Source organism: Podarcis liolepis, assembly GCF_965112155.1.
Source record: "Podarcis liolepis genome assembly, chromosome: Z".
NCBI lineage: Eukaryota > Metazoa > Chordata > Lepidosauria > Squamata > Lacertidae > Podarcis > Podarcis liolepis.
In genome coordinates, this window is record NC_139570.1 from 26,658,248 (window position 1) to 26,685,819 (window position 27,572).

At 44.1% G+C, this 27,572-nt stretch overlaps 1 protein-coding gene across 7 annotated transcripts in view; it reads right to left on the bottom strand.

The window, feature by feature from the left end:
* The window catches only part of TRPC5 (transient receptor potential cation channel subfamily C member 5), a 174,930-nt gene that overhangs the window by 49,543 nt on the left and 97,815 nt on the right, over positions 1–27,572 (bottom strand). For all 7 annotated transcript variants that reach the window (XM_083485028.1, XM_083485023.1, XM_083485026.1 and 4 more), the window contains 2 exons: positions 9,525–9,861; positions 1,411–1,550 (listed from right to left, as the gene is read on the bottom strand). In XM_083485028.1, the coding sequence (XP_083341154.1) occupies positions 1,411–1,550; positions 9,525–9,861 (477 nt within the window). The remainder of the gene's footprint in view (positions 1–1,410; positions 1,551–9,524; positions 9,862–27,572) is intronic.

The following is a 27,572-nucleotide window of genomic DNA, read 5'->3' on the forward strand; positions in this document are numbered from 1 at the left end:
CACCTGACTAGGAGGGATAAGTGGTGGGATGGTTGGTATGGTGCTAATGTGCAGGTGGAGCCAACCCTGCGGGTGTGTTTGCACTGTTTCACCCTCCCAGCCAACATGCCCCTTCCCCTTTCCCTCCTGGAAATGTGCAGCGATGCCAGTGATAGGTCAGGTGAGCACTGCCTTGACTTCTGAAGAGAGGTTGGTGCTCAAACTCCACAATTATCTAATAGATGTTAACTTGCATGGTTTCAGATCTCCCCTCTTTCTTTTGTTGCCTTTGATCTCTTGGTGCTGCAATCCTCTGGTGTTTCATTGTTAAATTCTAAAACTGTTAAAATGCAGTTGTACCACTGCCCACCTTGCACCATCCATCATCAATACATGTAGATAGTGACACAGCTGCTTGGTGCACAAGCAAGATACATTTCTGATGCATGTAACACTGGCTTCTTGAACACCATGGTTTGCAAAGTGGGTGTCGGATAAGGAACTGGTTACTCATTCATCATCACTTTCCAAGTCCACCCTAGCCATAGTTTATCATTTACAGCTGCATTTGATGGCAACCAAGTTCACATTGCAGACCACAATACTATACATCTGAGAGTAAGTCCCACATGCATCAGGATTATGTCTGAGCATACACGTATAGGATTCCACTTCTAATCAGGATTTGAAATCAGCATTTATTTGAACTGAGTTTGCAAACCCTGGTTAAGAGCTTGATGTGGTTAGTGCTAGTGCAGACAAGATGCTAAGAACCATGAATGAGGCCAATAAGGGGTGGGGGGAGAGGTGAGTCTGTGTCAAAAAGTTCAAAGGGTGAAGAAGCAGACATCCCCAAGACTCCAGATATGCAAACAGGAAATGCCTGAACTTGATCATACCCCCAAATTGTAATGTAATCATAGAATTCACAGAGAATTTGATATGTTCCAGCGGTTCTCAACCTGTGGGTCCCCAGATGTTGTTGGACTACAACTCCCATCATACCTGAGCTCTGGCCTTGCTAACTAGGGGTGATGGGAGTTGTAGTTCAACAACATCTGAGGACTCACAGGTTGGCAGGGAGAGAGAAAGAAAGAAAGCCAATATCTTGGAGAAGCCTGACACTAAAGCAGGAGTGACTAATGTTTTGGGGGGCCCAATGTCAAGAGTTGCAAAAGTGGATGGTTAAAAAAAAAGATTTGAAGGGGGTCACAAGACGCTTTTGGCATTTACTTACACATGGAAGTGGTCAGTAAAAACATGTATTGTTATTTTTAAAGTAAGTGATTTTTTAATTTAAAAATGACAAATGGGGGGAAGGCTATGGGGGAGCTACAAAAACCCTTAAGAGCATAAATATGACTTGCAGGTCACAGGTTAGCTACCCCAGTGCTAACGAGTGCACACACACATGCTCCATGGTAATGATACCTTGACATATGCAACAATTTTCAGAGAGATCGTTGCCAGGTAGAGAGAGTTCATTGCAAAATCCATCAGGTTCCACCAGTCATGAACATACTCATTGAAGCCTCCGTCCCACATTTCTTTGATTTCGCCCCAGATAAAACCTAAGGAAAGAGAGTTCATTTCCATGAGACACATTCACTGGCCACCAAAGCAGAGTAAACAGGACGTTATGAAAACACTATTTAAAAACAGTGGCTCAGAAGCAAGATTCAGCGATCCCCTTTTGCCACTCCTTTGTTTCTGAAAAAACATAATGATGCTGCTTTTAAGTAGTCTGCTCTGACAGGATGTGAAATATGGCTTGATGTGGAAGGACTAGTACAAGCATAAGTAGCTGAGCTGCCACTTCAAATGGAAAAGGTTTAAAAGCCCCTGGAAGAAGCGTACATTTAACCGTTTTTATATTAAGATGGAAGTGCAGCAAGAGCAGTTTGCTTTGAGAAAATTCAGCTTAACTTTGAAAAAAAGCTATTTGGAGGTGGGGAGGGGGAGTATCTCTTTCCTTTTTTATTAGAGACAGTCTCTTTCCTAAGTTGTTAGAGACTGTTCATGCCACCCCTCTTGACCCAAGCATAATAGTGGCTTTTGATTTCCCCATTTTGGCATTCAGGCTGCGCACTGGAGACGTGACAGTGGACCATGCTGAAGCAAGCCTTTGGTGCTCGGTTCCTGCAACTGAGTCATTGTCCCTTCTCTTGGTAAAGCCTCTGCCAAGCTGAGACCTTAAAGAGTTTCTGCCAGTTAAAGAGGGACAGTGGACGGTGAGATGGGCCAGTTCAGTGAGCCAGCTCTGTGTAACGTAGCTTTACACACCATCCATATCTGTGTGCCCATTTATATCCCTTTTCAGCCCCATCAAATTCCATGCAGAGTCAATGCAAAGAGGGAGACTGGGGCTACTCATCAGCCTCTCTGACTTTCATGCATTAATTTTTTGTGTGCAAATTATTATATAGCTCCGTAGTAGAGCATCTGCTTTGCATGCAGGAGGTCCGTGGTTCAATTCCTGGTATCTCCGGGAAGGACTGGGAATGTCCCCGGCCTGGATAGACCAAATAGGCAGCCTCCTGTGTTCCTAAATGGAGTGTCTGCTCACCCTCCAAACATTGATTCTGCCTAGAATTGGAAGACCCAAAAAGGGGATGATATGTTTCACCACTACCAGTTTATTTTTTTTTATCCTATCACTACAGGCCTGAATATGCATTAATTGAGCTTTATCAAAATATAATATCAATTCTATCTACATTCGCCCAGCAAGAAAAAACAATGAACAAGACAAGCAAATGAAACAAAAAGAAAAGGCACCCAGCCATGTTGGACCCTTCCATTTCCTTATGGTCACTAAACAACAGGGAAAGAGAGAGTTGAATCAATGAGAGGCATCCATTGCACTTGTTCCATTTGTGCAATGATTTTTGCTTGCCCTGTGAAACTTTGCATGCTCTCCTCCCTCTGTGCATCCCTTGCCCTCTACGGATCTGCTCCAGAGGGTTGGGGGAGGCCCCCAGAACAGACCCAAGGAGCGTGTGGCCGGGCAGAGGCAGGTGGGAAAGTTCATTGTACAAATGTAGATCCTTGTACTAATGAAACTTATTTGCATGCACCCTGGCCTCATGAAAACTTAACAAAATCTTATCTTTCACTTTCTTTTGAACTGTGATTTCAGTATCATCATCATGATGAGACTGGTTAAGGAATGTTTTATTTTTCTACCAAAATCATCATCTTCTTCTTTTTCTTTTGCCTGTTCAAACAAATCAGTGGAGTGGATTCTGATGAAGAACCCCATATGTTACATTCACTGCGAGTAATCATTGTTAGAATTGTTACTATAGTTACTGCCATGCCGTCTGCATGGAACGTGACTGTTCTTTCCGTTTGTCTCCCTCCTTTTTTAGAAGGAGGCATTTCATATTTTCTCCCCCTCCCCCCCTTTAAAGAAGGAAATACTTTTTTTGCTATGAAACAATGCCTTCCCTTTGCAGTTTAACCAATAGCCCCACTATATCTTTCTTTTTGGAGACAAACACAACCTGTTAAAGCAAGATTCAGGTAGGCAGCCGTGTTGGTCTTACACAGTCGAAATAAATTAAAAAATTAAAAAATTGTCAAGTAGCACCTTAGAGACCAACTAAGTTTGTTCTGGGTATAAGCTTTTGTGTGCATGAACAAACCTAGTTGGTCTCTAAGATGCTTTGTTGTTGTTGTTTAGTTGTTTAGTCGTGTCCGACTCTTCGTGACCCCATGAACCAGAGCACACCAGGCACTCCTGTCTTCCACTTCCTCCCGCAGTTTGGTCAGACTCATGCTGGTAGCTTCGAGAATACTGTCCAACCATCCCGTCCTCTGTTGTCCCCTTCTCCTTGTGCCCTCAGTCTTTCCCAACATCAGGGTCTTTTCCAGGGAGTCTTCTCTTCTTGTGAGGTGGCCAAAGTATTGGAGCCTCAGCTTCACGATCTGTCCTTCCAGGAAGCACTCAGGGCTGATTTCCTTAAGAATGGATAGGTTTGGTCTTCTTGCAGTCCATGGGACTCTCAAGAGTCTCCTCCAGCACCATAATTCAAAAGCATCCATTCTTCAGCGATCAGCCTTCTTTATGGTCCAGCTCTCACTTCCATACATCACTACTGGGAAAACCATAGCTTTTACTATACGGACCTTTGTTGGCAAGGTGATGTTTCTACTTTTTAAGATGCTGTCTAGGTTTGTCATTGCTTTTCTCCCAAGAAGCAGGCGTCTTTTAATTTTGTGGCTGCTGTCACCATCTGCAGTGATCATGGAGCCCAAGAAAGTGAAATCTCTCATTGCCTCCATTTCTTCCCCTTCTATTTGCCAGGAGATGATGGGACCAGTGGCCATGATCTAAGGTGCTACTCGACAATTTTTTAATTTATTTTGACTGTTAAAGACAAGATTGAAACAGTACGAAGACTCCCGAAACAAAAGAAGCACCATCATTTTATTTACAACCAATTCATCCTTTGCTTGTTTGTTCCCCTGTAATCCCTTTTGTTTCCGCAGAGGTGTTTTGCACAATTTAAGCAGAGACAGAGAGAGGGGCATTAAGAAATACTACCTAGTTAGGAGCCTGCTTGCAGGCATGTGCTGTGAGCACGTTCTTTTACGCAATGACTAGTTCCCGCTGTTCTGGTGTTTCAACTCAGATAATCACTCTCAGCTTCGTTTTTAGAAGCTGTGCAGCTGAGCTGTAAGAATACAATGCAAAGCTGCAATGGGATGATTTGTCTTTCCCCCCCTCTTTTTAAAATCAACCTGTCTTTTTTATTCATAATTTCAGCTTGCCTGTAGGCAGATGCGGACCTAGGCTCCCTTGCACCCTTGACAAGGAGATGTATCGGTGCCTCCAAAACTGGGAGAGACCACGGACAAGAAACTAAAGGAGTTTACTTTTTGTTGCCTTTCACATTATGACACTGACTCCCTCTGTGCCATTGAGCTCTGCTCCTCCCCTCCTCTTCCTCTTCCGTCAGTCTGTCTGCCTCTCTCTGCTCAGTTCTTTCCGTCTGCCTCCTTCCGTCCTCCCTTCCTTTTTTTCCCTCCTGCTCTCTCTGTCTTTCTTTGCTCTAAGCCCTATAAGGCACTCCACTCAGACTTCTAATATTGCCATTGGCCCACTGAGGGGCCCGCAGGACTGCTGCAAAGTCCCATAACAGCAACTGGATTCCTCTGCTGAGGAGCCTGTACACCTTGTCCAGCTGCTCAGAGCAGCATAGGAGTGGCCCAGGGAGTGCATGGATGGGAAGGCTCCTGGCCACTCCAATCCAGAGTGGAGAGACAGGATTTTTGTGCCCCACTGGGCCTGCACCCTTGTTGGGGGCCAACCTAAATAACCCCTAGGTCTGCCCCTGCCTTTAGGTCCCATGAGATCTATGTGAGATTAATTGCAGTCAGGAGAATTAACCTTTCAGGGATATTTGTGTGTCTGGATGAGGCTTTGACACAGAGAGAAGTTCTCCCATTCAGAGTGAAGTTTTGTATTCACTCTGAACTGGCTTTGTAGTGCCATCACATGGCTATATCTGATTGGCTGCATCACTAAATCTGAGTGATGATGTGATGCTATTACTCTGGGTAGCAGCCAACATCAGTCCTATTCAGAGTAGATCTACTGAAATTGATGAACATGTCTAACTTAAATACATTACTTTCAGTGGGTCTACTCTGTATACAACTTAGCTGGAAAACTCTGTTTTAAAAATAATGTATCAAATGCATTGGACTAGATGACTCATAGAAGGACTCCAAGGGTCATCTAGTCCAGGGATGTCCAGCAGGTCAATCACAATCTACTGGTAGATCCCCAGGAGGTTTTGGTAGATCATGGTTGATCGCTGGGTCCCTTTCCTTAGCACTGGTAAAAAAAGAATCCGGCCCTGCCCCTCGTCCCGCCCTCCATTGTCACACAATCTGGAGAACGGAAAACGGGGTTTACTCAGTGAGGCTGTTTGTTTCCCCAGCAATCTGTTGATGAGTGGTTGTTCCCCTTTCTCCCTTGAGCTTAGGCTTGAATCCTCAAAAATTGGGGCTTTCCTCCTGCCTAAAAAAAGTTCAACAACTTTGGCCTGAACCCCCCAAAAGGGGGTAGATCACTGCCAGTTTTTAATTCTGTGAGTAGATCACAGTCTCTTGGGAGTTGGCCACCCCTGGTCTAGTTCAGCCCCCTGCAATGCATGATATACAGCCAAAAAATCCCAGATGGTCATCCAACATCTGTTTTAAAACCTGCAAGGAATGCAATCCCAGCACCTTCAGAAGCAGTCCATTCCATGGTTGAACAGCTCTTAACATTAGAAAGTTCTTCCTAATGTTTAATCCAAATCTACTATTTTGTAATCTGAATCCATTGGTTCAGGTCCTACCCTCTGGAGCTACGTAAAACAAACTTGCTTCATCTTCCATGTGGCAGCGCTTTAGCTTGTTGAAGATGTGTATCATATCACATCTCTCCATACCCAACTCCCTTAGCTGTTCGTCAAAGGGCTTGGGTTTCAGACCCTTCTACCTCATATACCAGTTCTTCCCTACTGGTAAGGATCAGGTTCAAGATAGTTGTTCCCCTTGTATCTTCCTGTAAAGCTGATCAGGCAACCAACTTACACTTGCAGCATGTGTGCCTTTGTACACGCTCAGGCGAGAAAACAAACATGGCACAGGTGCTGAAGGTCACTGCAGCAGCTCCCTCACCATTCATGCCTCTTGTTCATGCCTCTTGCACCATGATGCAGACCTTGGGGTCTCCCATCTCCAACTCCGCTACTAAATGCCCTTGCAAACACCCCTGTTAACTAGTCCTGCTCACAAGCTCCTGATAGCCTGACTCTTATTCACAGGCAGCTTCCTTCATAGCAAAAGTAGAGACTCAGAGGCACTTATTTTTGCAGCCATGGTAAGGCTAGGCATGTTCCTGTCATAACAGACTATGGCTTATAGTGACATCAAATTGCAGCCACAATCTACAGTACATTTTCTTCACTGATGTAGTTTAGTGTAGCAGCAAGGAGACTGAATCTGTCAAAATGTCTAGCGACCCTCTGTGTTTCCTGTGTAAGGGTTTGTGAAGTGCATGAAATAAGCTGGAAATCTATATGTGGCTGGCTGTTATGTCCACCAAATGAAAGTGCTGCTGCTGGAACATTCTAATAATGCTGGGAGAGCATTCTTTCTTAGGCTGAAAGCTTGCTAATCATCCATGATGCTAATAGTCCAGGAGCTAATGACTGGATATGTTTTCTTCATAGCTTGAGTTCTCCTATATGCCCACAGCTGCTTTGAGGTCAGGGCAGCTTAACCTGAAAGAGGCGAAGAAATATGTGTGTTTATGGAAGCGTGCTTATTTGCCAGGCTCATCCTAATTAAGCTAATCCCCTTATATAGAACAGCAGGACAAAAAGAGACAATGTCACCATCTAGTACTTCATACCTGAGAAAGCTTAGCTTTTCACTCTTAACATTTTACTAGTGCTGCATACAGGTTGAAGTGGACATTAAAAAAATAATTGGAAGGAAAGGAAAAACAAAAAAGCCTACTTTGCCCACATGAATCATCCAGCTCACCCAGTAAAATGTTTTTGAGAGCTTTAGTTAAAACAACATCCATTATCGTTCCATTATTTGACCTTTGCGAGAATTATTATGATGAGTTATTTTAAGTGAGTGTGATGATCTCCATCCATCTGCAGAGGGGCTGTTTTCAAAGGATGCACCTGTAGGAAAAAAATCTCCTACAGGGAAAGTTGAGACAAAGGGGAGTGAATTTTCCCCTACAGTCTGCTTGCAGGCATCTGGATGGGTGCTATGAGAGCAGAATGCCACTGTGCCAATCCAGCATGGCTCTCATATTCTTGGCAGCTGGTTTTCTACGTGCAGCCCTTGGAAACAGCACCTGTACAAATGTATCAGCAGTATTTCACCGCATACTGGTCGCCACCTTGTAATAGTCCTACATCCCTTTTTCAGACCCTAAAATCGGTCCCAGGGCATTTCCCACATAATAGTTGCAGGGGAAATTGGGAGGCGAGATGGGGATCAGCATGGGGGCTCCTGAGGCAGTGAGGTTGGGAGTCTGGGTCCTGAGGACTGTACCTGGAGGTACAGTATCTGGAGGAGGCAAGGCAAGGTAAAGCCAGGCCCGGGCTGCTGCTGCCCTTGCCGCCACCTTGCAACGCATGGAGTTGAGAGGCAAGGAGGCAGCTTGGCCATGGGGCTCCTGCTTTAAGCAAGTGCCGTTGGCTCTCACTCTGCGCTCTGGCCTTGGCTTGGACCCAGCCAAGAAGCCTGCTCACTCCCACCTGCCTGAGCAGAGGTAGCAGGAGGAGGTGAGGCTGCTAAGGCTGCTGCTGCCGCCATTGCCACTGCCACTGCTGTCGCTAACCTTGGGCTTGTGCTCTGGGACCCAGACAAGGACGGGAAGCAGCAACCACCTCTGCCACCCACCCCCAATCTGTTCCTCTGCCTCCAACGTGCAATTCACTGCATCCCCCATTTTTGGAAAGGAAAAAAAAAGGCACCAGAAATGCAGTCATTATGTGGTCAAATGCAGTATCTGTTTGCCTAAAGCAGGGATGGGGAGCCTATGTTGCTAGACTCCAGCTGCCATCAGTCCCAGCCAGCCTGGCCAATAGCTTAGGACTGAGGGGGATTGCCCAGCAACATCTGGAGGGCTGCAGGTTTCCCATCCCAAGTTCAAAATACCTTGGCTCATTTCCATTCCCAAATACAGAATTGTACTTAGGGGGCTGGTGGCACATTAAAAATCTGCAGACTCCAATAGGTTTCTAGGTGTTATTAGACAGTTGTCAAGGAAGATGGGAGCTGTATTTCAGCAACATCTAGAGGGCCACAAATTCCCCAATCCTGACAAAAAATAATAATATAATACTGAGAATAACATTTGAATAAACACAGAGAACAAGCTAAATAATTCATAGATTGTAAATGGCTATTTTCTCTTGTCTTGCAGCCATGTCTTCAGGCTCAGAAATCAAAGACAGGTTTGATCTAGGGCATTCTGTTGCACCGTTAAATCCTCCCTTCAGGTATAAGCTATCTAGCCCAGCATTGGCTCCTCTGACTGGCAGAAGCTCTCCAGAGATCTTACTCATTACCCACTGTTACTAGCTGTGAGAGAATGGACCAGGGACCTTTTGAATGTGAAACATGTGCTCTGTCACAGTGCTTCCCCAAGGTGTGACAGTGCAGAGTGTGCCTCACAAACTGTACTGTACACCATTTCACTGCTGCCCCTATAAATATTTTAACTCACTTCTACCACCTGGCTAACCCTAATCAGAAGCACAAACTAATGACAAATGAGGAAAAGAAAAGGAAAAAATTATACCTATCTTCTTCCCTCAGCCCCATCCCAAACTGGTAGCAAAAACAGGCTAAATTCAGGATACTATTTGACCATTTTTCACCTGCAGAAGAGACAATAGCTACTGATTTGGAAATTATGGTGCTACACCTATTTGCATGGAAACAGCACCCCAAACCAAATTAATCTGCATGCAAATCCCATCAACCCTCACATGCTTTTGCATTCAGTGGTTTACCTAGAACCCAGGGGAGGATCATCCATTCAACGATGGTTGGAGGAGGTCCCTGCATGTGGAGGTCAGTCCTGACAATGTGCTGCGATGCCAGTAGGAGCATGAAGAGAAAGGTAAGGTAGGAGCCAGTGTGGCAGATAAACTTTATAAATGGCTTTTTGATGAACAGTCCCAGCCTGCTCTTAGGGGCAATCAAGTAGGCCACAGAAAGCACGGGAAACAGCAGTCCAATGGTGATGCATGTCAAGAGCTTGACCACCCAGTGCTTTCGCCGCCATCCGGGAAAGCCATCATACCAAAGCGTCGCTAGCAGCTGCTGGCAGTTGGGCTGGGCAACAAACTGGAGAGAAAGAAAGAGGAGAGAGAAAGGGAGAATCTGAGACAGAAACATTGCAAAGAGGGAAAGCAAAGGATAAGCACAAGAATGAAAGAAGATATTTTCTGGATGATGAGCACAAGAGCACTCTCCCCTCCTGTGGTTTCCAGCAACTGGTGCTCAGAAGCATTGCTTCCTCCAACTGTGGCAGCAGAGGATAGCCATTGTGGGTAGTAGCCATTGATAGCACTCTCCTCCATGTGTTGGATGTGTTTACAACACAGATGCCCATGTAGGCAGAGACTCCAGCCTGCATTGTTTCCCCCCCCTCACCTCCCCACTGCCCTTTTCCCACTATGGATGGCATGATGACCTACTGAGTGCCTGCTCAGTCTGTTGTCCAAGTGCTAATTATAGATGGGCAGCTTCAGGGGTTTGGGTTTCCCTTCTTATAGTTCTTTTCCTGGAACCAAAGAGCCCTTTTCCAATATAGGACTGGGCTTGACAGCTCTTGAAATAGAGGACGGTACTCAGTAAAGCAGGACACATGGCCACCTAGATTGTGTCACCCGCAACAGCAGATGTATGTGACTCTTCTACAATTCTTCTCCCTGCATCTGTTCTCAGTGAAATGATTTCATTTTACAGACTTGGCTTTGCCACTAAAACTTAAGAGGGCTCATATTTCAAGCAGGAAATCCTTTTAAGATTTTGCTTCCTTTTCTACTTTGTGCTAACCCAGAGGAAGAGCCATTAGAAAAAACACTAAACCAAACCATAGCTACTTAAACTTTTAATCAAACTTTTATCTTGGTCTTAGTGAGAAAATGTACCAAAAGGTGTCATGAGCAGCAGTGATATTGCCCCCCCCCCCAAGAACAGCAGTAGTCACTAAATGTGCACATCACAGCAGGAAAGCAATTGGATTGCTCTCTAGTCATTAAATGACATCCTCCATTGACTTAAGTTGCATGATTCTGGGCCGTCACTGGCAATAGGCTTTCATTTAAATATCATGACACATTGTTTTTAAACCAAAGGGCATAATAATAAAGAAAAAAGAGTGCGTGAAATCACCATAAAATGAAAGCCTGCACAAAGGCAACCTAAGCAGGGTTATTTCAACCTTATGAGAAGCTTTTCCAGTTTTGTTTTTTCTACTAAAGAATCTCAGAGTCATTGACACAGTGCCTGGGGGCGGGGGCTGACCTAGAGCGGGCCCCTGGGAGGGGGCTTTTATATTCCTCTACACTCAGCTCATAGACTGCTGGGATAGCTCAGCTGGTAAAGCATAACTCAAGGGTTGTGGGTTTGAGTCTCATGTTGGGCAAATGATTCCTGCATTGCAGGGGGTTGGACTAGATAACCCACATGGTCCCTTCTAGCTCTACAATTCTATGATCTTATGTGGGGCTCTGAGCAAGCTTCTGCCCTCTCATGCGGCTAGCCGAGCATGAGCATGTGCAGATTGTTTCCTCTGAGCACTAGGGGAAGGGTTGCAGCTCAGTGGTAGAACATCTGCTTTGCATGTAAAAGCTCCTAAATTCAATACCTGGCATTTCCAGGTAGGACTGCCAGAAACCCCAGCCTAAAACCCTGGAAAATAGCTGCCAGTCAGAATAAGCAGTACTGCGCTAGATGGACCAATGGTCTGACTCAGTACAAGGCAGCTTCCTGTGTTTCTCTATCCGAAGAAGGACCACAGCTAAGTGGTTCTTGCATGTAGAACGTCCCAGGTTCAATCCCCAGCATGTCAAAGTAGGGCTGGATGTGTCCCATTTCAGAAACCCTGGAGAGCATGGAGAGTATACAATATTAAGCTAGATGGATCTTGGGTTTGACTAAGTCTGAGGCAGCTTGCTCTGTTCCACATCAAAGCCATGTGCCTTTGGGTTATAGGGAAAGAGCTTTGGAGAGTTGGGGTGTGTTTTGCAGACAAACCTATGATCCCACACACAGTTCTTTCTTGAAATAAGCCTTTGCATGTCATGTTAGTGATAAAACCTGGCGCTGGCTCCAGAGCCACAGGCCTGAGAATACTATGGCATCACCCCACTACCCTGCCTCTTCTCTTGTGATCATGAGCCAATGTGCTGCTGATGCTTTTGGTGTCATTCCCGACACTGTCAGTTCCGAACATGATTTTCATACTGTTCTATAATTTTTCCTCATTTGCCCTGGAAAAGGAAGAATGACTGCAAACATCACATCTATTATTCTCCACATGAATCTGCCATATGGGTCAGGCTTCACTATAAGCTGAATGTTTTGCGCAGAGGAAATAAGGAGGACATAGCGTAAGCACTAAAAAATGCTGAGCATACTTCATTTTATATTTCCTCCATCAATCATGCTTTGGGCAAACTGCATTCTGTTATAGTCACAGTTACATTTGCATCCCTAGCCCTTTCTTCTTTTTCTTTTAAGCGACAATGAAATTATGAAGCATTAATTATACATGTTCAATAATCAGCAGTGAGGAGATGATGTACTTTCACCCTGTATCAAAGCAGCTACCAGCACCATCTTTTCTTTGTTATCAGGCAGAGTTAGAAGGCTAGGCAAATCTGTTAAGCCATGACATTGTGGGCCAAAAATTATAGGGAAACTCAGCTCCCCTCACAACACTTTTCTTATGCTTGCAATTTCAAGAACCAAGATCAAGGAAAATATATTAAAGTGTATAATCCAGTAATAGTTTTGTAATGTTTGTCTGTATCTCTCTATCTTTCCATCTTTTTAATTTTCCCGAACAACACTTTACAGCAAGGAAAGAAAAACATCAAGGATAAGGAAAATAATATTTCACTGTCCATCACAAATAGTTTAACTGAATTTGGGAATTTGGGGTAGAAATCAACAATTTTGGTAACCCAGAAATTCCTAAAGCTCTTTTTCTCAAATGAAAAACAGAATACCACCAGCCTTAGGCTATGATCCATCCTTCTGCAGATGCAATGACCAAACATGGAAAGATCACCATAGAGCTCATTAGAAAACAGGTCCCCTCCTTGACATATGCTTGTAGGTGCATACAAAAAGAGGTTCATTATAGGGATTGTGAGATCTGTGTGTATGCCTGTGGTTATGCAAATCTGAACTCAGAATCCAAGTGTTTAGGACTGGGTGGACTCCAAGATTCCTGGTCATTGGCCATGTTGGCTACAGTGCATGGAAATTGTTGAGCAAAACTTATGGCGGGTACTCACTTGGGTAAGACTGGTCTAGTAGGTGGCTTTGTACTACCCCACTGCAAGTAATGTCCTTCTTCTGTGTGAATATTCATGATTTAAAAAGTCACACTTAGAGTCATGGTTTCTCCTACTTGCTATTGCAATTAGTTTTCCTCCCACGTGTTCCTTCAGGGTAACTTCAGAACACCACACAGCCTATCATATTTGGCCATGTGGTGACATCACTTTGATAAAATTGAGAGCAACTGAGAGTGAGGGAATGTTTATTAATAAGTGAACATTCTCTGCGAAAGGGAGCTGAAAAATCACGGAAGGGGGGAGGCATTTTCTGGTGCTGCTGAAGATCTTTGCAAACACAGGTGTCTTGGCACAGACCTTGTAATATGCAGCTCAAGATATTGCTTATCATTTGGCAGACTGTGACACTTCTCAGGGTCTTACTTCCCTGATTTATAAACTATGAAAACACAATGGGTGAAGCAAGCAAAGCCATGGTGGGTGACTGCAACGGAATCACCTGGGAATAGGGAGGTTTAGATTTCAGTGCATTCTCAGATTCCTGACTGTTCTTCTACAGACGTGACTTTACCTGCCCCACACCTGACATTGTATTATATCATAGGTGCAGTTAGGTAGGGCAGGGCAGGACAAATTAAGATGCCAGGAGGGCTGAATCTGGCCTACAGACTAGGGGTTTTCAATCTCTGATTGAGATCCATTTCTCTCTGGGTTCATGCCTAGATTGGGGGCGGGATGGGCCTTGGGTTTCCCTGATGGATGGGACCTTTGCTGGGAGAGGGACATGGGGAGTTCAAAACTGTCACTCTTGTTCTCTCATCAGCTTTTGATGGTATCCTCCTGGACCACCTGTTGTGGGATGGGAGACTGAAGCACTGTGTTACAGTGCCTTCTCTCCTTCTTATAAGACTGGTTTCAGAGAGCAACCATGGGTGATTTTTATGACCCCTTGGCAGTTATGCTGTGGGGTGCTGAAGGTAATCAACTTATCCATAATGCTGTTTAACATCTATATGAAGCCACTGGGAGTGGTCAGAGAATGGTACCCTCTGTATGTTGATGATGCCTTTGGAATTTTGGGGTTAAGGATTTTGTAGGAGGTATGCAGTTTAATTTAAAATAGATTTGTCTTTTTTAAGTGCAAAGATAAAGAAAGCAAAGAATTTAAAATGTAAACCATAAAGCACCATAGCCTGGAACGAGAAAAGTTCAAAGATGCAGTGCATCACCAAGGGAATAACAATAATGTATTAACTCATGCAAAGCTTCCCATTACAAATAATAAAGCTATATAAAAATAAAAGTATTCTCCACCTCTGAGCTCCATCAATATTAAGAATAAAGGTTTTATAATGTCTTAGATAAGCCAAATGTTTGCACATACTGCTGGAACAGAGTGACTGTGTACCTCAATATTCATATAAGAAATAAAACCATGCCATATAGAAAAACAACAACCAATGATCATTCAAGCCCTGCCCTTCAGATACTTTTAGTTTTTGAGATATCTTTTCAGGAAGGGCAATTTGGCAGACTCTTCAGTATGCTGGTGATATTGCTGGAACCCTGGAGCTAAGTGTTTTATAGGTGGTATGCAGTATACTTTGGCAGGTGGATATATGTTCTGCATAGCATATAGGACAGCAATTTCATAGAGGCATGGGATAATATTACATACTTTAGACTTGGGAAAAGTCAGAGAGGGGGAAATGTGAGCAATGGTTTTATTAATTGAACTATTCAGGGGGACTATTGGATTATTACAAGATTGATTTAATTGCTTACATCTTTAAGTGCTTGCCGTCAGCGGCTCCCAGCTGGTTGCCCAGGAAAGTGTAAAGACAAGGAAAGGTTTATTACCATCCTTTTTTATTTTAAACTTTACAGAGAGAGAACCCAGCCTCTTGGATAATGGCATTGTCCCGAGTGAATCTCCAGCCCCTGTCTCTCCCACTTCCTCATTCCTCATTCTCATCACCTCCTCTATGGGTGCTGCTACGTGCCCTCTATCTTCAAGCTCTTTGTGTTCCTACTTTTAAGGCTCACTGGGTTCTGGGAGATGGGGGGGGGGTCTGGGATGCTTTCTAATGACAGCGTATCAGCCAGCTGCTGCTCTGGTTCTTCCTCCTCTTCCTCTCCCATTATTTCCCAACTTTCCCCCTCATCTGCCTCTGAGCTGTGATCTCCAGCAAACCCCTGTTGTAAATCTAAACTGTCTTCCTCTTCCTCCTCCCTGAAAGGGGCAGGATGGGGAGGTGGTCTCCACCATCCCTCCTCTGCCCAGTCCCTGACAGCTGGCAAAGGAGAAGGCTGAATTGCAAAGTGAAACTAGAAGAGTTAGGAGAAGAAAAAGGGAAGCGAAAGCTCCTGAGAGAACAGTTGCTGAGATGAACTGAGTAATGCTGACCAAATAATTAGGTGCCAGGGCATGGCATAGGACTGATTAGAGGAAAATCTGTGAGATCTCATTCACATTTCTGCTTGTCCTGCCATTTTCCCCTGGAGAAAGCCACTCTTTACTAATGAATAATGAACAAACATCCATTGTGTTTTCCACAGACTGTTGTTTGTTCTGAGTCAGCAGTAAAAAACAGGTTTTCCTGGGGAAATCAGAGGGGAGGGAGGCAAATGGAAAACCACTTGGACCCATGCTTTCCAGGAATGGGGCAAGTGAAGTGTGAACAAGTCCTGAGAGTAGTAAGAACTGGTGTTGGTAATAATTAGGTAATCACAGAAATGAGGAAGTTTTGAATCTTGAATCCAGAGCCTGTAAAACCTTTACTTATATGCAGCTTTTCTTAGTTGTGACCTAGGAATTGTAAATTTGGGTAAGATACTGAGTGATTCTTTTAAATGGAAATCTGGTATGCCAAGCTATGAACAGTGTGAAGTGAAAATCGGGGGTATATAATCTGAAATGGCTCAGGGCCTCAATACCTTAAGGGCTGCCTCTCCCCATACAAACCGTCAGGGACCCTGTGCTTGTCATCTGAGGCCCTTCTCTGTGTCCCTCCTCCCTGAGGGGTTTGGAAGGTATCAACACGAGAATGGTTTTTTTTCTGTGGTTGCTCCCCAACTGTGCAATGCTCTCTCAAGAGAGGTTCACCTGGCACCTTCATTACATGTCTTTAGGCACCAGGCAAAAACATTCCTCTTTACTCAGGCCTTTGGCCATTAAATAACATATGGCCTGTTAAGGCTGTGTGTGTGTGTGTGTGTGTGTGTGTGTGTGTGTGTTGTTATTATGATTGTTTTATTATTATACTGTCTGTAGTTATGCTTTTTATTATGTTTTTATTACTGGTGCTCTTTAAAACGTGCAACGGCATGCAAAAAACGTGCATATTAGGGTAAATTCTTACTGAAATGCTATGAATTTTCACAAGGACTTTAAAAAAATCACAAACTGATGTGGACATGTAGAAAACTGAACATAATATTGTAAAAAAGAGAAACTGAGAAAAAAATAAAATTTACAGATTTGCTCATCCCTAAGCTTTCTCTGCCCACTGATACTAATGAATGATTCCTGTGTACCATAAATGTTATATATTGTTTTTATTGGGTTGTTTTTACTGTACATTGAATTGTCTTTGAAATGTAGTTTTGTATTACATTGTTTTATTGTGCATTGCCCATGATATTATTTTAATTAGAGGCAGCATATACTTCTTTTAAAATGAAATAAAAAGTGATAAGCCTAAACCTTCATTATTCAAAATCTCCTCATTATCTGAAACTTATAACATTTCCTTCCATACACTGTTCTGGTAGTCAAATTGTAGATAATAAATGGTCCTTTCCTCTTATTCAAACTGTTCCAAGACAAGCCAAATGTTTTGTGCGCCCCTGAGGCCATCAGGATGCATTACACACATCAATTGTGAAAGTATTAATCTACCTTAGAGTCCTTCATGCCTCACAGTGTTTTGTAACGTGTGAAAATGGCTCCTCGGAGGAGGAAAGACTGCAAAGAATAATGAAGACCATAATGACTTCCCTGATTTTATAGCTTTAGAGCTAAGGCTGAGTACTGACCTAAAGCTTAAAACAAAAATATGTGGGATATATCCAGCCTCATTTATCCAACATGCTTAACTCTAATTAATGCATGAAGGTGTTAAGACCATAGTGTAAGCTATCTTGTCAGGCTTATGTAGCTAACAAACCCTTGCCTTGGGAGGAAGGGTTACTAAAGCCTTTTTCCACAATGTGAACCAACCAGTATGGATGTCTGGCCTGGTTTCTCAAAGAACCAGACTGCATGGCTTTAGCAAGACATATTTGTGTTTCTATACACATAATTTAGAAGCTCTTACCATTTTTAAAACTAAGTTGTACTGCCTGTCTTTTCTTGGTGCTGTATGGAAAAGCACATGAATCTGACATTTGAAGAGTTTGTAAGTAAACCATTTTTAACTTACCAAAAGTGTGGTCTCTTTCTTTGCTAAGGAAAGTGGGGAACTTTGGAAAGAACCTAGAAGAGGATATTTTAAATGTGTAATAACCTATATTTCCACACTTTACTTTGTTGCATGTTTTGTGATTTTAAATTTCTTAAGGTGCTCTATCTCACCAAAGAGTGCCTGCTCCAAAAATTTGGAACTAGGCATCCAGGTAATTCTCCTTTTATTCTTTAACTAAATTACCAAAAAAATAAAATTTAAAAAAATCAACAAAATGAGCACTCTTCACTCCTGAAGATGACAGTTGAAAGCATTGCTCAAAGAAGCACGAGTGCTATTGAAAACTCTGCACAACCCATTTGCTTGCTATTTAAATGAGATGAAGGCTAGCATCATTGAATACTTCTGCCCCAATACCTTGTTGTTTCCTGTAATATTTTCTCAAAACACTGTTTTCTTGGAACTGACTCACAAATCACAGCAGGCAGCCTCTTATGCATTAGCCTTCCAACAGGAAAGAGAGGCTGACCCAATCTGAATTTGAACAACATGTTCTACTAATGCATGTGCTCCAATTGTTCCTATATACCGAGGAAGTGGCCCTCATTTTCTTGTACATTGAAAATTATGCTTTGGGGTGCATGCACATGTATGTGTTAACATGCACAGGGATGAACTAGAGTTGATAAGGTAGTGTAGCTCAGAGGAAGAGAATATGCTTTGTAGGCAGGAGGTCACCTCCAGTTAAAAGGATAAGGGAGCAGGTGATGGCAAAGACCTGTACCTGAGACTCTGGAAAACTGCTGTCAGAGTGGACAATAATGGACTTGATGGACATATATTCTGTTCCAGTAGAATTCTGCTTCTGATTCCACCCCTTCCTGCCACTCACCACATACTGCTTCTCCCAGTTTCAGGGTGGAGCATGATGGGCAGGGAGAGTGCCAGGAAGACTGCATGGTAAAATTGCTATCAGCCAAGTGGTAAAAGCCCAGGTTGCATTCAATTATACTTGAATTATACTCAATTATACTTATGTGCTGCTGTTGTCTAAACCACAGAGCCTAGGGCTTGCCAATCAGAAGGTCAGCGGTTTGAATCCCCGCGATGGAGTGAGCACCAATTGCTCCGGCCCTGCTCTTGCCAACCTAGTAGTTGAAGTAGATAAATAGGTACCACTCTGGTGGGAATGTAAACGGCTTTTCCGTGCACTGCTCTGGTTCGCCACATGACCACATGACCTGGAAGCTGTTTGCCGGCTCCCTCAGCCAGTAAAGCAAGATGAGCACTGCAACCTCAGAGTCGTCCGCAACTGGATCTAAAGGTCAGGGGTCCCTTTACCTATACATAGCAGTAGACCCACTGAAATTGATGTCCCTAAGTTAGCCATGTCCATTAATTTCATGAGTCTAATGCGAGTATGGTCATTGTTGGATACACCCTCATGGCACCTGATCCTGACATTCAGTCCTTCCCCGGAGAACCTGAGAAAAAAGCTGAATCCTGAAGATGAACCTGGTGCCCTTGAGATGCTGTAGAACTATTGCTGTAGAACTTCATCCCTGCCATGCTGGCTAGTGCTGGTGTAAGTTGAGTCAAATGACATCTAGAAGGCACCAGGTTGGGGGAGGCAGGTAGTTTTGGATTCCATTGTGCCTGCATCTTCATGGGTTTTGAGAGTGCTGCTCCACTTCCATCTTTCCTGTAGCCAACTATCCAGATAGTAACTTTTGCTGACTATTAACAGGTGGGTGCGAAAGAGCCCTGCCACTTCAGAGTAAAGGCCCATCTCTTTGAGCATTATGTCTAGCATCATAACCAGCTATCTCCACAAAGCCAACAAGCTGGACAAGAAGATGATAGTCTTCTCCTGTGTCTGCTGCTTAAAAAAATGTTATTCTGAGGTATATTGCTCATGGGCATGGAGGTTCCATCTAGTCTTGTGTTACAATTGCAACAGTTTTGTAATACAGTGGTACCTCGGGTTACAGACACTTCAGGTTACAGATGCTTCAGGTTACAGACTCTGCTAACCCAGAAATAGTACCTTGGGTTAAGAACTTTGCTTCAGGATGAGAACAGAAATTGTGCAGCGGCAGCAGGAGACCCCATTAGCTAAAGTAGTGCTTCAGGTTAAGAACAGTTTCAGGTTAAGAACAGACCTCCAGAACGAATTAAGCTCTTAACCAGAGGTACCACTGTAAGCTCAACTTGGTCCATTGTATAATCACACATTCTCTCCCCCCTTTTTTCAATTTTTAAAGCAAATTGCTTCAAAAGCCAGTGCAGTATAGGCTATTGGCAAGTAGAATCATAGAATCATAGATTTGGAATAGACCACAAGGGCCATCGAGTCCAACCCCCTGCCAAGCAGGAAACACCATCAGAGCACTCCTGACATATGGTTGTCAAGCCTCTGCTTAAAGACCTCCAAAGAAGAAGACTCCACCACACTCCCAGGCAGCAAATTCCACTGTCGAACAGCTCTTACTGTCAGGAAGTTCTTCCTAATGTTTAGGTGGAATCTTCTTTCTTGTAGTTTGGATCCATTGCTCCGTGTCCGCTTCTCTGGAGCAGCAGAAAACAACCTTTCTCCCTCCTCTATATGACATCCTTTTATATATTTGAACATGGCTATCATATCACCCCTTAACCTCCTCTTCTCCAGGCTAAACATGCCCAGCTCCCTTAGCCGTTCCTCATAAGGCATCGTTTCCAGGCCTTTGACCATTTTGGTTGCCCTCCTCTGGACACGTTCCAGTTTGTCAGTGTCCTTCTTGAACTGTGGTGCCCAGAACTGGACACAGTACTCCAGGTGAGGTCTGACCAGAGCAGAATACAGTGGCACTATTACTTCCCTTGATCTAGATGCTATACTCCTATTGATGCAGCCCAGAATTGCATTGGCTTTTTTAGCTGCCACGTCACACTGTTGGCTCATGTCAAGTTTGTGGTCAACCAAGACTCCTAGATCCTTTTCACATGTACTGCTCTCAAGCCAGGTGTCACCCATCTTGTATTTGTGCCTCTCATTTTTTTTGCCCAAGTGCAATACTTTACTTTCCTCCCTGTTGAAGTTCATCTTGTTTGTTTTGGCCCAGTTCTCTAATCTGTCAAGGTCGTTTTGAAGTGTGATCCTGTCCTCTGGGGTGTTAGCCACCCCTCCCAGTTTGAAAGTAAATGAATCTTATCTTTGTAGGGTTGGGAAGGTTCCACCATCAATGAATATCTTCAGCCAAATATGGGAATTTGCAGGCCCTAAATTTCTACAGTTGTGATTGCATTTAAATGTCCTTATTTATTGCCAATATCTATCTATTTCATGCTGGTTCATATTAGGAGGAAAGAGAAAAGGTAGATGAATACTAGAGATGGGGAAGAAATTTGATTCAGTTCGCATTTAAAGGCAAATCTTATTTTTACTACCTGTAACAATACGCAAACCAAAATGCAGCCGTCCTTTGAAATCTGGCACTTTTCTGAATTTTGCAGTGCTGTTCTCCAGACACGTAATGTGTATAAAGATGCATATGCTGCAGTAAAGTATGCATAGAAATGCACATATCACATGAACTAGCATAGGAAGTGCATTGTGTTAGGAGAATTGCTTTGCAAAAGTGTGTATATCAGGCAAAATTGCACACAAAAATGGAGAAAATAGGATACATTTGTGTTAAAATACTGATGTATTTTCACGAGGACTTTTTTTAAAAAAATTGTAAGCTGATGTGAAAATGTGGGGAACTGAGGGTAAGACTGGAGAAAAAAGGGAACTCAGAGAAACCCAAACTGACAGATTCATCCATCCCTAGCAGAGACAGGGGTGCCTCTCAGGTCCAGGGCCCTGTAGCCCACGAGGCCCCCAAACCACCACTCAAATGGGACAGATGATGAGGCCAGCAGCAAATAGGCCCTGCTTCAGCAGCTGGGCTGCATGTTGAGGCCCACTGGGAGCTGGCCTATTCCTATTTAGAAAAACATTGTATAGTCAGGGAATAAGCAGCTGGGCACATGCCTGGTTACAGATGCTCATTTTATTATCTTATTCCACAACAAAATGGTGCTGATTCCCAAGTAAATGTGCTTAGCATCAGGGCAACAGAAGCAAACAAACCCAATGTTATTCCTGTAGTCATGCTGTTGCTAAGATTAAAGCAAGTTTTAAAAATGTGAAACTGCACAAGTTCGGTCTATTATTTTTAATTTAAAGATTCTGGGGGGGGGGGGTTGGTTTATTGTTTGCCTCTAACAGCAGGAATGTAGTAAAAGATGTAGCTCATACCGTGGAGGTGGGCAGTGGGGAGGAATAGAAGACTGTCTGCTTCACAACTAAAGCAATGTGTTTGTAAGGCATATGCACACACAACTGAGATTAGAGAGGATCACATTATTATCTCCCAACCTGCGGACACTGTGGGAACAGTGTCACAGGGCCACACAAGCTTGCCCCACCCCTGTTTCAGAATAGTCCCGGTCAATGCATGTAGTGCAATGACCCAGTAGACTTGAGGTGGTAGATGGATTACAAGCAGAAAACTCCAAGTACTTATGCAAAGAGAAAAGAGTTTCCAGTCCAATCCCCTTTTCCAACAGTTGTTCTACCATCCTGTCCTACTTTATAGGAACAACATAAGAACATATGGAGATGCCTTATTCTGAGTCAGATTATTGGTTCATCTACCTCATGTTACCTACACTGACTGGCAGTGGCTCTCTGTCAGGAGCTGGAGTCAGGCATAGGTCAGAAATTAAACAATAAAGTACCTGATGTCAAGTGAAGTTAACTCTATATTCAAAGAAACAAAACAGCTCAGTTCTAGTGGTCACAGTGACCCTTCCCAGCAAGTATTGCCCCAATGAAGCAGTTGCAAGGACAGAGGGTCACTGCTTTCCCACTGCCCTCTAAGATTCCTCCCCTGGGTCCAGCAACCTGAGACTCCTTTGTCTTGTCTCTCTTGGCTCAGCACTCTTCATTTCTCTATGTAATCTGGGAGACTGGAGGAAGGGGAGCTGGTCACAGCAGGGAAGACTCCCTGGATTCTTCAGCAACCTGCCTGCAGACTGCCTCTTGACCCCGCCCCCTGCTTCTGCTTCTGGGACCACTCTGCCACAGTCCCTTCCTGCTCACTAAACCCTGTTACCTCTTCTCCTTCTGACAACTCATTGTCATCCCACCACCAATCCCCTGGTTCTGAGCCTTCTTCCCCTGGGGGTTCCTTGGGGGTTTCCTCCTCTGCATCCAGCCAGTCCATGCCACTCTCCATGGTTATGGGCACGGGGCATTTTCACTCCTACCTGGAGCTGTTGGGGATTTAACCTGGGCTTTTTGTATGCAGCGTGGATGCTCTGCCCTGACCTACAGCCTCTCCTCTTGACACTACTTGCATTAAATGTGTGCGTGTGTGTGTGAATATAATAAAACCCAACCTTCTTCTCTTTCCTCCCTGCCATTACTAACACCAGCAATCATGTTGACAGCAGCCTAGTTTTCTTCCTCCTTTCTGTCCCCCATGGACAAAGCACTTAATGATATCATGGCTCCGAAAATGGGTAAGCAGTTCTCGCCGTGTCTGGAGTCCATGCTGTCTCATTTTGGGCTGGGTGAATCATAACTGTGAAATGACAGATTGGTGGCCATTGCAAGAGGACAGTGTGGGTGGTGGGGTGCGGAAGCAACAGGGGATTATGACAAAAAAAAAACCCAAAAAACCCCACACAACAAAACAAAATGAAAAACACCTGACAGCAATGAGAACTCCACTACTGCAGACAGAAATTGTAACAATTCCTCTGACCGAAATCCCTAATGGGCTTCTGATGAATCAGTCTCCTTGGCTCACCCTTTTCCTAAAGAGAAGAGCCACGAGATCATTGTGTCTCCTTGTCGTTTGCAAATGATGATCCTGATCACCATTCCAATTTGGCTGCAGAAGAAAGGACTTTCACTGATATTTTTTTGTTTTGTTTTGTTTGAAACCTATCATTCTGAAGCTTATTTTAATAAATGCTTTTGCATTTGCAAACAAGCCTGGTGTCAGCAGATGGCAACCATGGGTAACTGCCAAGGACCCAGTGCAATGGCAGGACCCACTGCTGCCCTGGAGCTCCTATTCAGCAGCGGCTGGGTCTGGGAACCCATATTTTGATTCCTCGCAAAGGAATTGAATTTAGGATTATCATTGCAGCAGAACAAACTCCCTTGGAAAGTGGTGGAATCTCCCTCATTGGATGTTTTAAAGCAAAGATTGGATGGCCATCTGTCTTGGATTCTTTAGTTGTGATTCCTGCATTGAAGGGGGTTAGACTAGAAGACCCTTGTAGTATCTTCCAAATCTGTGATTCTATTATGATCATTGCATTAAAATATTTCTTTCCTGAATTTTCCTGTCATATATGCAGAGCACATGCTCAACCACTCAGCTACAGCATTGCCCATCTAACTCAGTATTACATACTCTGACAGGCAGCAGCACCCTGGGGCGAGGACTTTCTTAACACATACTCCCTGCAAGGGATGTCTCTCCCCTTTAGCATTTTATTCCTAACAAAGGCATGCTGCCTGCAGTGATCTTTTAGTACAGTATTAAATCTATACATACTTTGCAAAGTCATAAACTCCTTTACGAAGTGATACATTAATAGTACTATTTAGCTCAGGTGTAAAAAGATAGCTTGCAAGGAATGGGAAAGTAAAGGCATTACATTTATAGATGTTTATACTTATCGTTAAATAAAAAAAGCTTCCATATATCATAGAAGGCAAATTGCCTTTTTATGCAACTGGCAGAGAATTAATTATACAGGAAATATTACAATATGCCCTACAGTGATTTCGGTAGAATATTGTTTATAAATGTCAAAATTCAAAATGAAACGCTCAGTATCTCTCAGCCTTTCAGGTCCTGGAAGCTCTGTCCCTATGCAGGATGGATGCACACCATGAATTTCAAATATACCAAGGGCATTTGATGAATTATTTACAAGATGGGAGGGACATAATTGCTTGTGATATATTTATGCATGCTGTGGATAAAAATAAGGCAATTTCAGCACAGTACAAAACCTTTTGTTTCATCAGTTGGTTGTGCATCTGTGAACACATATTTATTTCCTCCTCTAGTTAAAGTCCATAAGATCAAGAGATCATGTTGTTATGAGGTTGTGGGGTACCTAGGCTCCCCTTCTAATTCCTGGAACCCCTTTCTAATTCCTGGGCGCCAGACACGGGATTTAGCATGTTAACATGAAAGCCAGGAGCCAGCCTGCTTAAGATTGATCATTAGCTGTGAGAAAGTGAGTGGCTCTGTGCCAGAGCGCAAATGAGGGTGGCTCCTCCCACAAAGCCACTTCCGGCCTGCCCAGGAGGTGGGGTTGCGGGCTTCACGCCCACCCCCACGTGAGTGGGGGCTGGTTTCAGCCCCCGCGAGAGCAGGGGAATCCCGGCCGCGTCGTCCACTTACCCAATCGGGTGGCTGGGGGGCGTGGCCTGCCCTATTTAGGGCCGGCGCAGCTGGGGCTCGCCCTCTTTTGCCGGCTAGCCCCGTTTTCCCACCCTTCCCACCTTAGGTAGGTTTCTGACTTTGCTATGGTCTGTCACCGCAAGGGGCATGGTAGGAATTTTTCCCAATTGGCGACTTACAGCCATTTGGTTTTTTGCCTACCTCGTAGCAACTCGTCACAACTCCTCGGCATTGGCGGTTAGGCATTGGTAAGAAGGGGTTAAGAGGATGTGGGGGGGGGAATGCCATCACCTCCCCCCAGAGAACGAAGGGTGGTCCGATAAAGGACTCCGGGGGGCGTGGCCCTGTCCGAAGCCTATGGAGGTGTGGGCCTAAGGCACGCCCCCGAGTGGTGACGGGGGGGGGCGCTTGGTTGACGTGCCTCAGCAGGAGACTCTCCCTCTATGATGTTAACCCTTCCCGTGTCTCCAGCAAATGGGCTGGAGTCGGATTGTCGATAGGACCAATGCCTAAGCCAATGCCTCTCATTCCTGAATTCAATAAAGTTGTGGTCTAATTCGCCCATTTAACCTTAAATTCTGGTGTCTGGTGTCTTTATTTATCCTTGGTGGGGGGCGGGAACTCGCCACACAACTCAGAATTAGTTAGAAAGACAAAGCCTTTAAAGTAGAGTTTTAGAGCTGGAATGAGGGCAGTTGTTTTAGGATTGCAGTTGGGGATGATATGGGCTGGAGGAAAAATAGTGGCAGTCTGTTAAACACAGCAAGCTGAAGTGAGGAAGTAAGAGCACAAAGTGGGCTGACTGTTTGAATCCAAGGCTGCAGCTATGGGAGAAATGAAACCCTTTCGGAGTGTAATGTTGGAATCCCCTGTATCATAGTCTCAAGTTGTATATATACGTGTAAATAAACCATATATCATAACGACACCACAATCTCTGCTGCGCCTCATTTCCAAAGGAAACACAAACCCTAGGCAAGTACCTGAAACCCCTGGAATTGATCACTGTTGTGGAGATTGGGGTGGCATATAACAATATTCTTAAAAGAGGCAAACAGGGCTATGTGTGAAGCGTTCATATTACCTGCTTTACTTATTTGGATTTCAAAGGACAGACAGATAGAAAAGACCCTCTTCTAGGTTTCCAATAGATGCTCAACAGCCCCTGAGCATAAACACATACTTTCTTCATTAATCCACTCTCTATACCAGCTATTTTTGACCTTCCCTTTCTCTCTTAAGAACATACAAAGAGTCTGCTGGATCAAACCAATAGTCCATGTAGTTAAGCATCCTGCTCTCACAGTCAGATGCCTGTGGGAAACCTGCATGCAGGACCCAAGCACTCTCCCTTCTTGTGGCTTCCAGCAAATGGAATTCAGAAGCAGTGCTTTCTCCAACAAGGGACGTAGAGCAAAGCTATCATGGCTAGGGCTGGGAGATACCTGGTTTTCAACATTGTGATATTTCACCAGCTAAACACCATGATATATGACAATGTGTGAAATAAGGATGGAGCTGTGTAGAGGCAGTGGCTGGCTTCACAAGTTTCCCCCCACATTTGATTTTTGTGTTGCGTGCACACACATGCACATGAGCGTGTGCACACACATACACACATCATGATTCACAATATATTGTCAGGTCAAACACTATGAAACTGATATCAAGATATGAACTTCAAACCAGTTCTGGATGATATATTAATATATCGCCCAGCCTTAATCATGGCTAGTAACTGTCCATAGCCTCTCCTCCATGAATCTGTCTAAACCTCTTCTAAAGGCATCCAAGTTGATGGCCTTCACTGCCTACTGGGGGAGTGAGTTCCATGGTTTAACTATGCACCCCACTGCCAATCCCAAACCCCACAGTTTACTAATATCTCCCTGTCACTGTCACCACTGACAGGAGAGAGAAGGGGTGAAGAGGAGAAAGCCTTTCTCTCCTTTTCCCCTTCCTGCAGGACCACTGCTATCTGTAGTTGAGAAGGCAATGAAGAGGAGAGTCTTTTTATAGCAGCAGCAGCAGCAGCAGCAGCAGCAGCAGCAGCAACAACAACAACAACAACAACAACAACAACAACAACAACAACAACAACAACAACAACAACATAAGGGGAAGAGCAGGAAGGCTTGAAAAACCTGCCCCACACTATCTGCCTTCCTGTTCCCACATACCTCCTCCTTGTCCCCTAGGCTGATCACTGGCCTGGGCAGCTCCACAGCTACTGCCTTTCTTTGTGGCCCCTTTCTTTCTCCTCTGTCTCCAGTGCCGCTGAGGTGCTGTTTGTGTTGTGCTGTCATGCTGCTGTTGGTGTGGCCACCCATTGCCAGCCACACTAACTGCAGCATGACAACTATTTTTTCCTTACAAAAATATTATATAGTAAGATAGCCCTTTTGCCTTAATGTATTTATTTGTTCCCTCAAAGTTGAGATAAATCTTTATCGTACTCCCGCACAAATATGCCTTGGATTATTTCCAGTCTCGAATTGTGCTTCCTCTCTGATCCCTCATGGGGATTGGGGAGGGGAAGGTGAATGATGCTAGATTACAGAGTAAAATATCATTTCTGACTTCAAGAGGCAGAACAGCAACAACATCAGTTTGAAACCAAATAATTTTGTTGGATTTTTATACATTTTTGCTGCTTT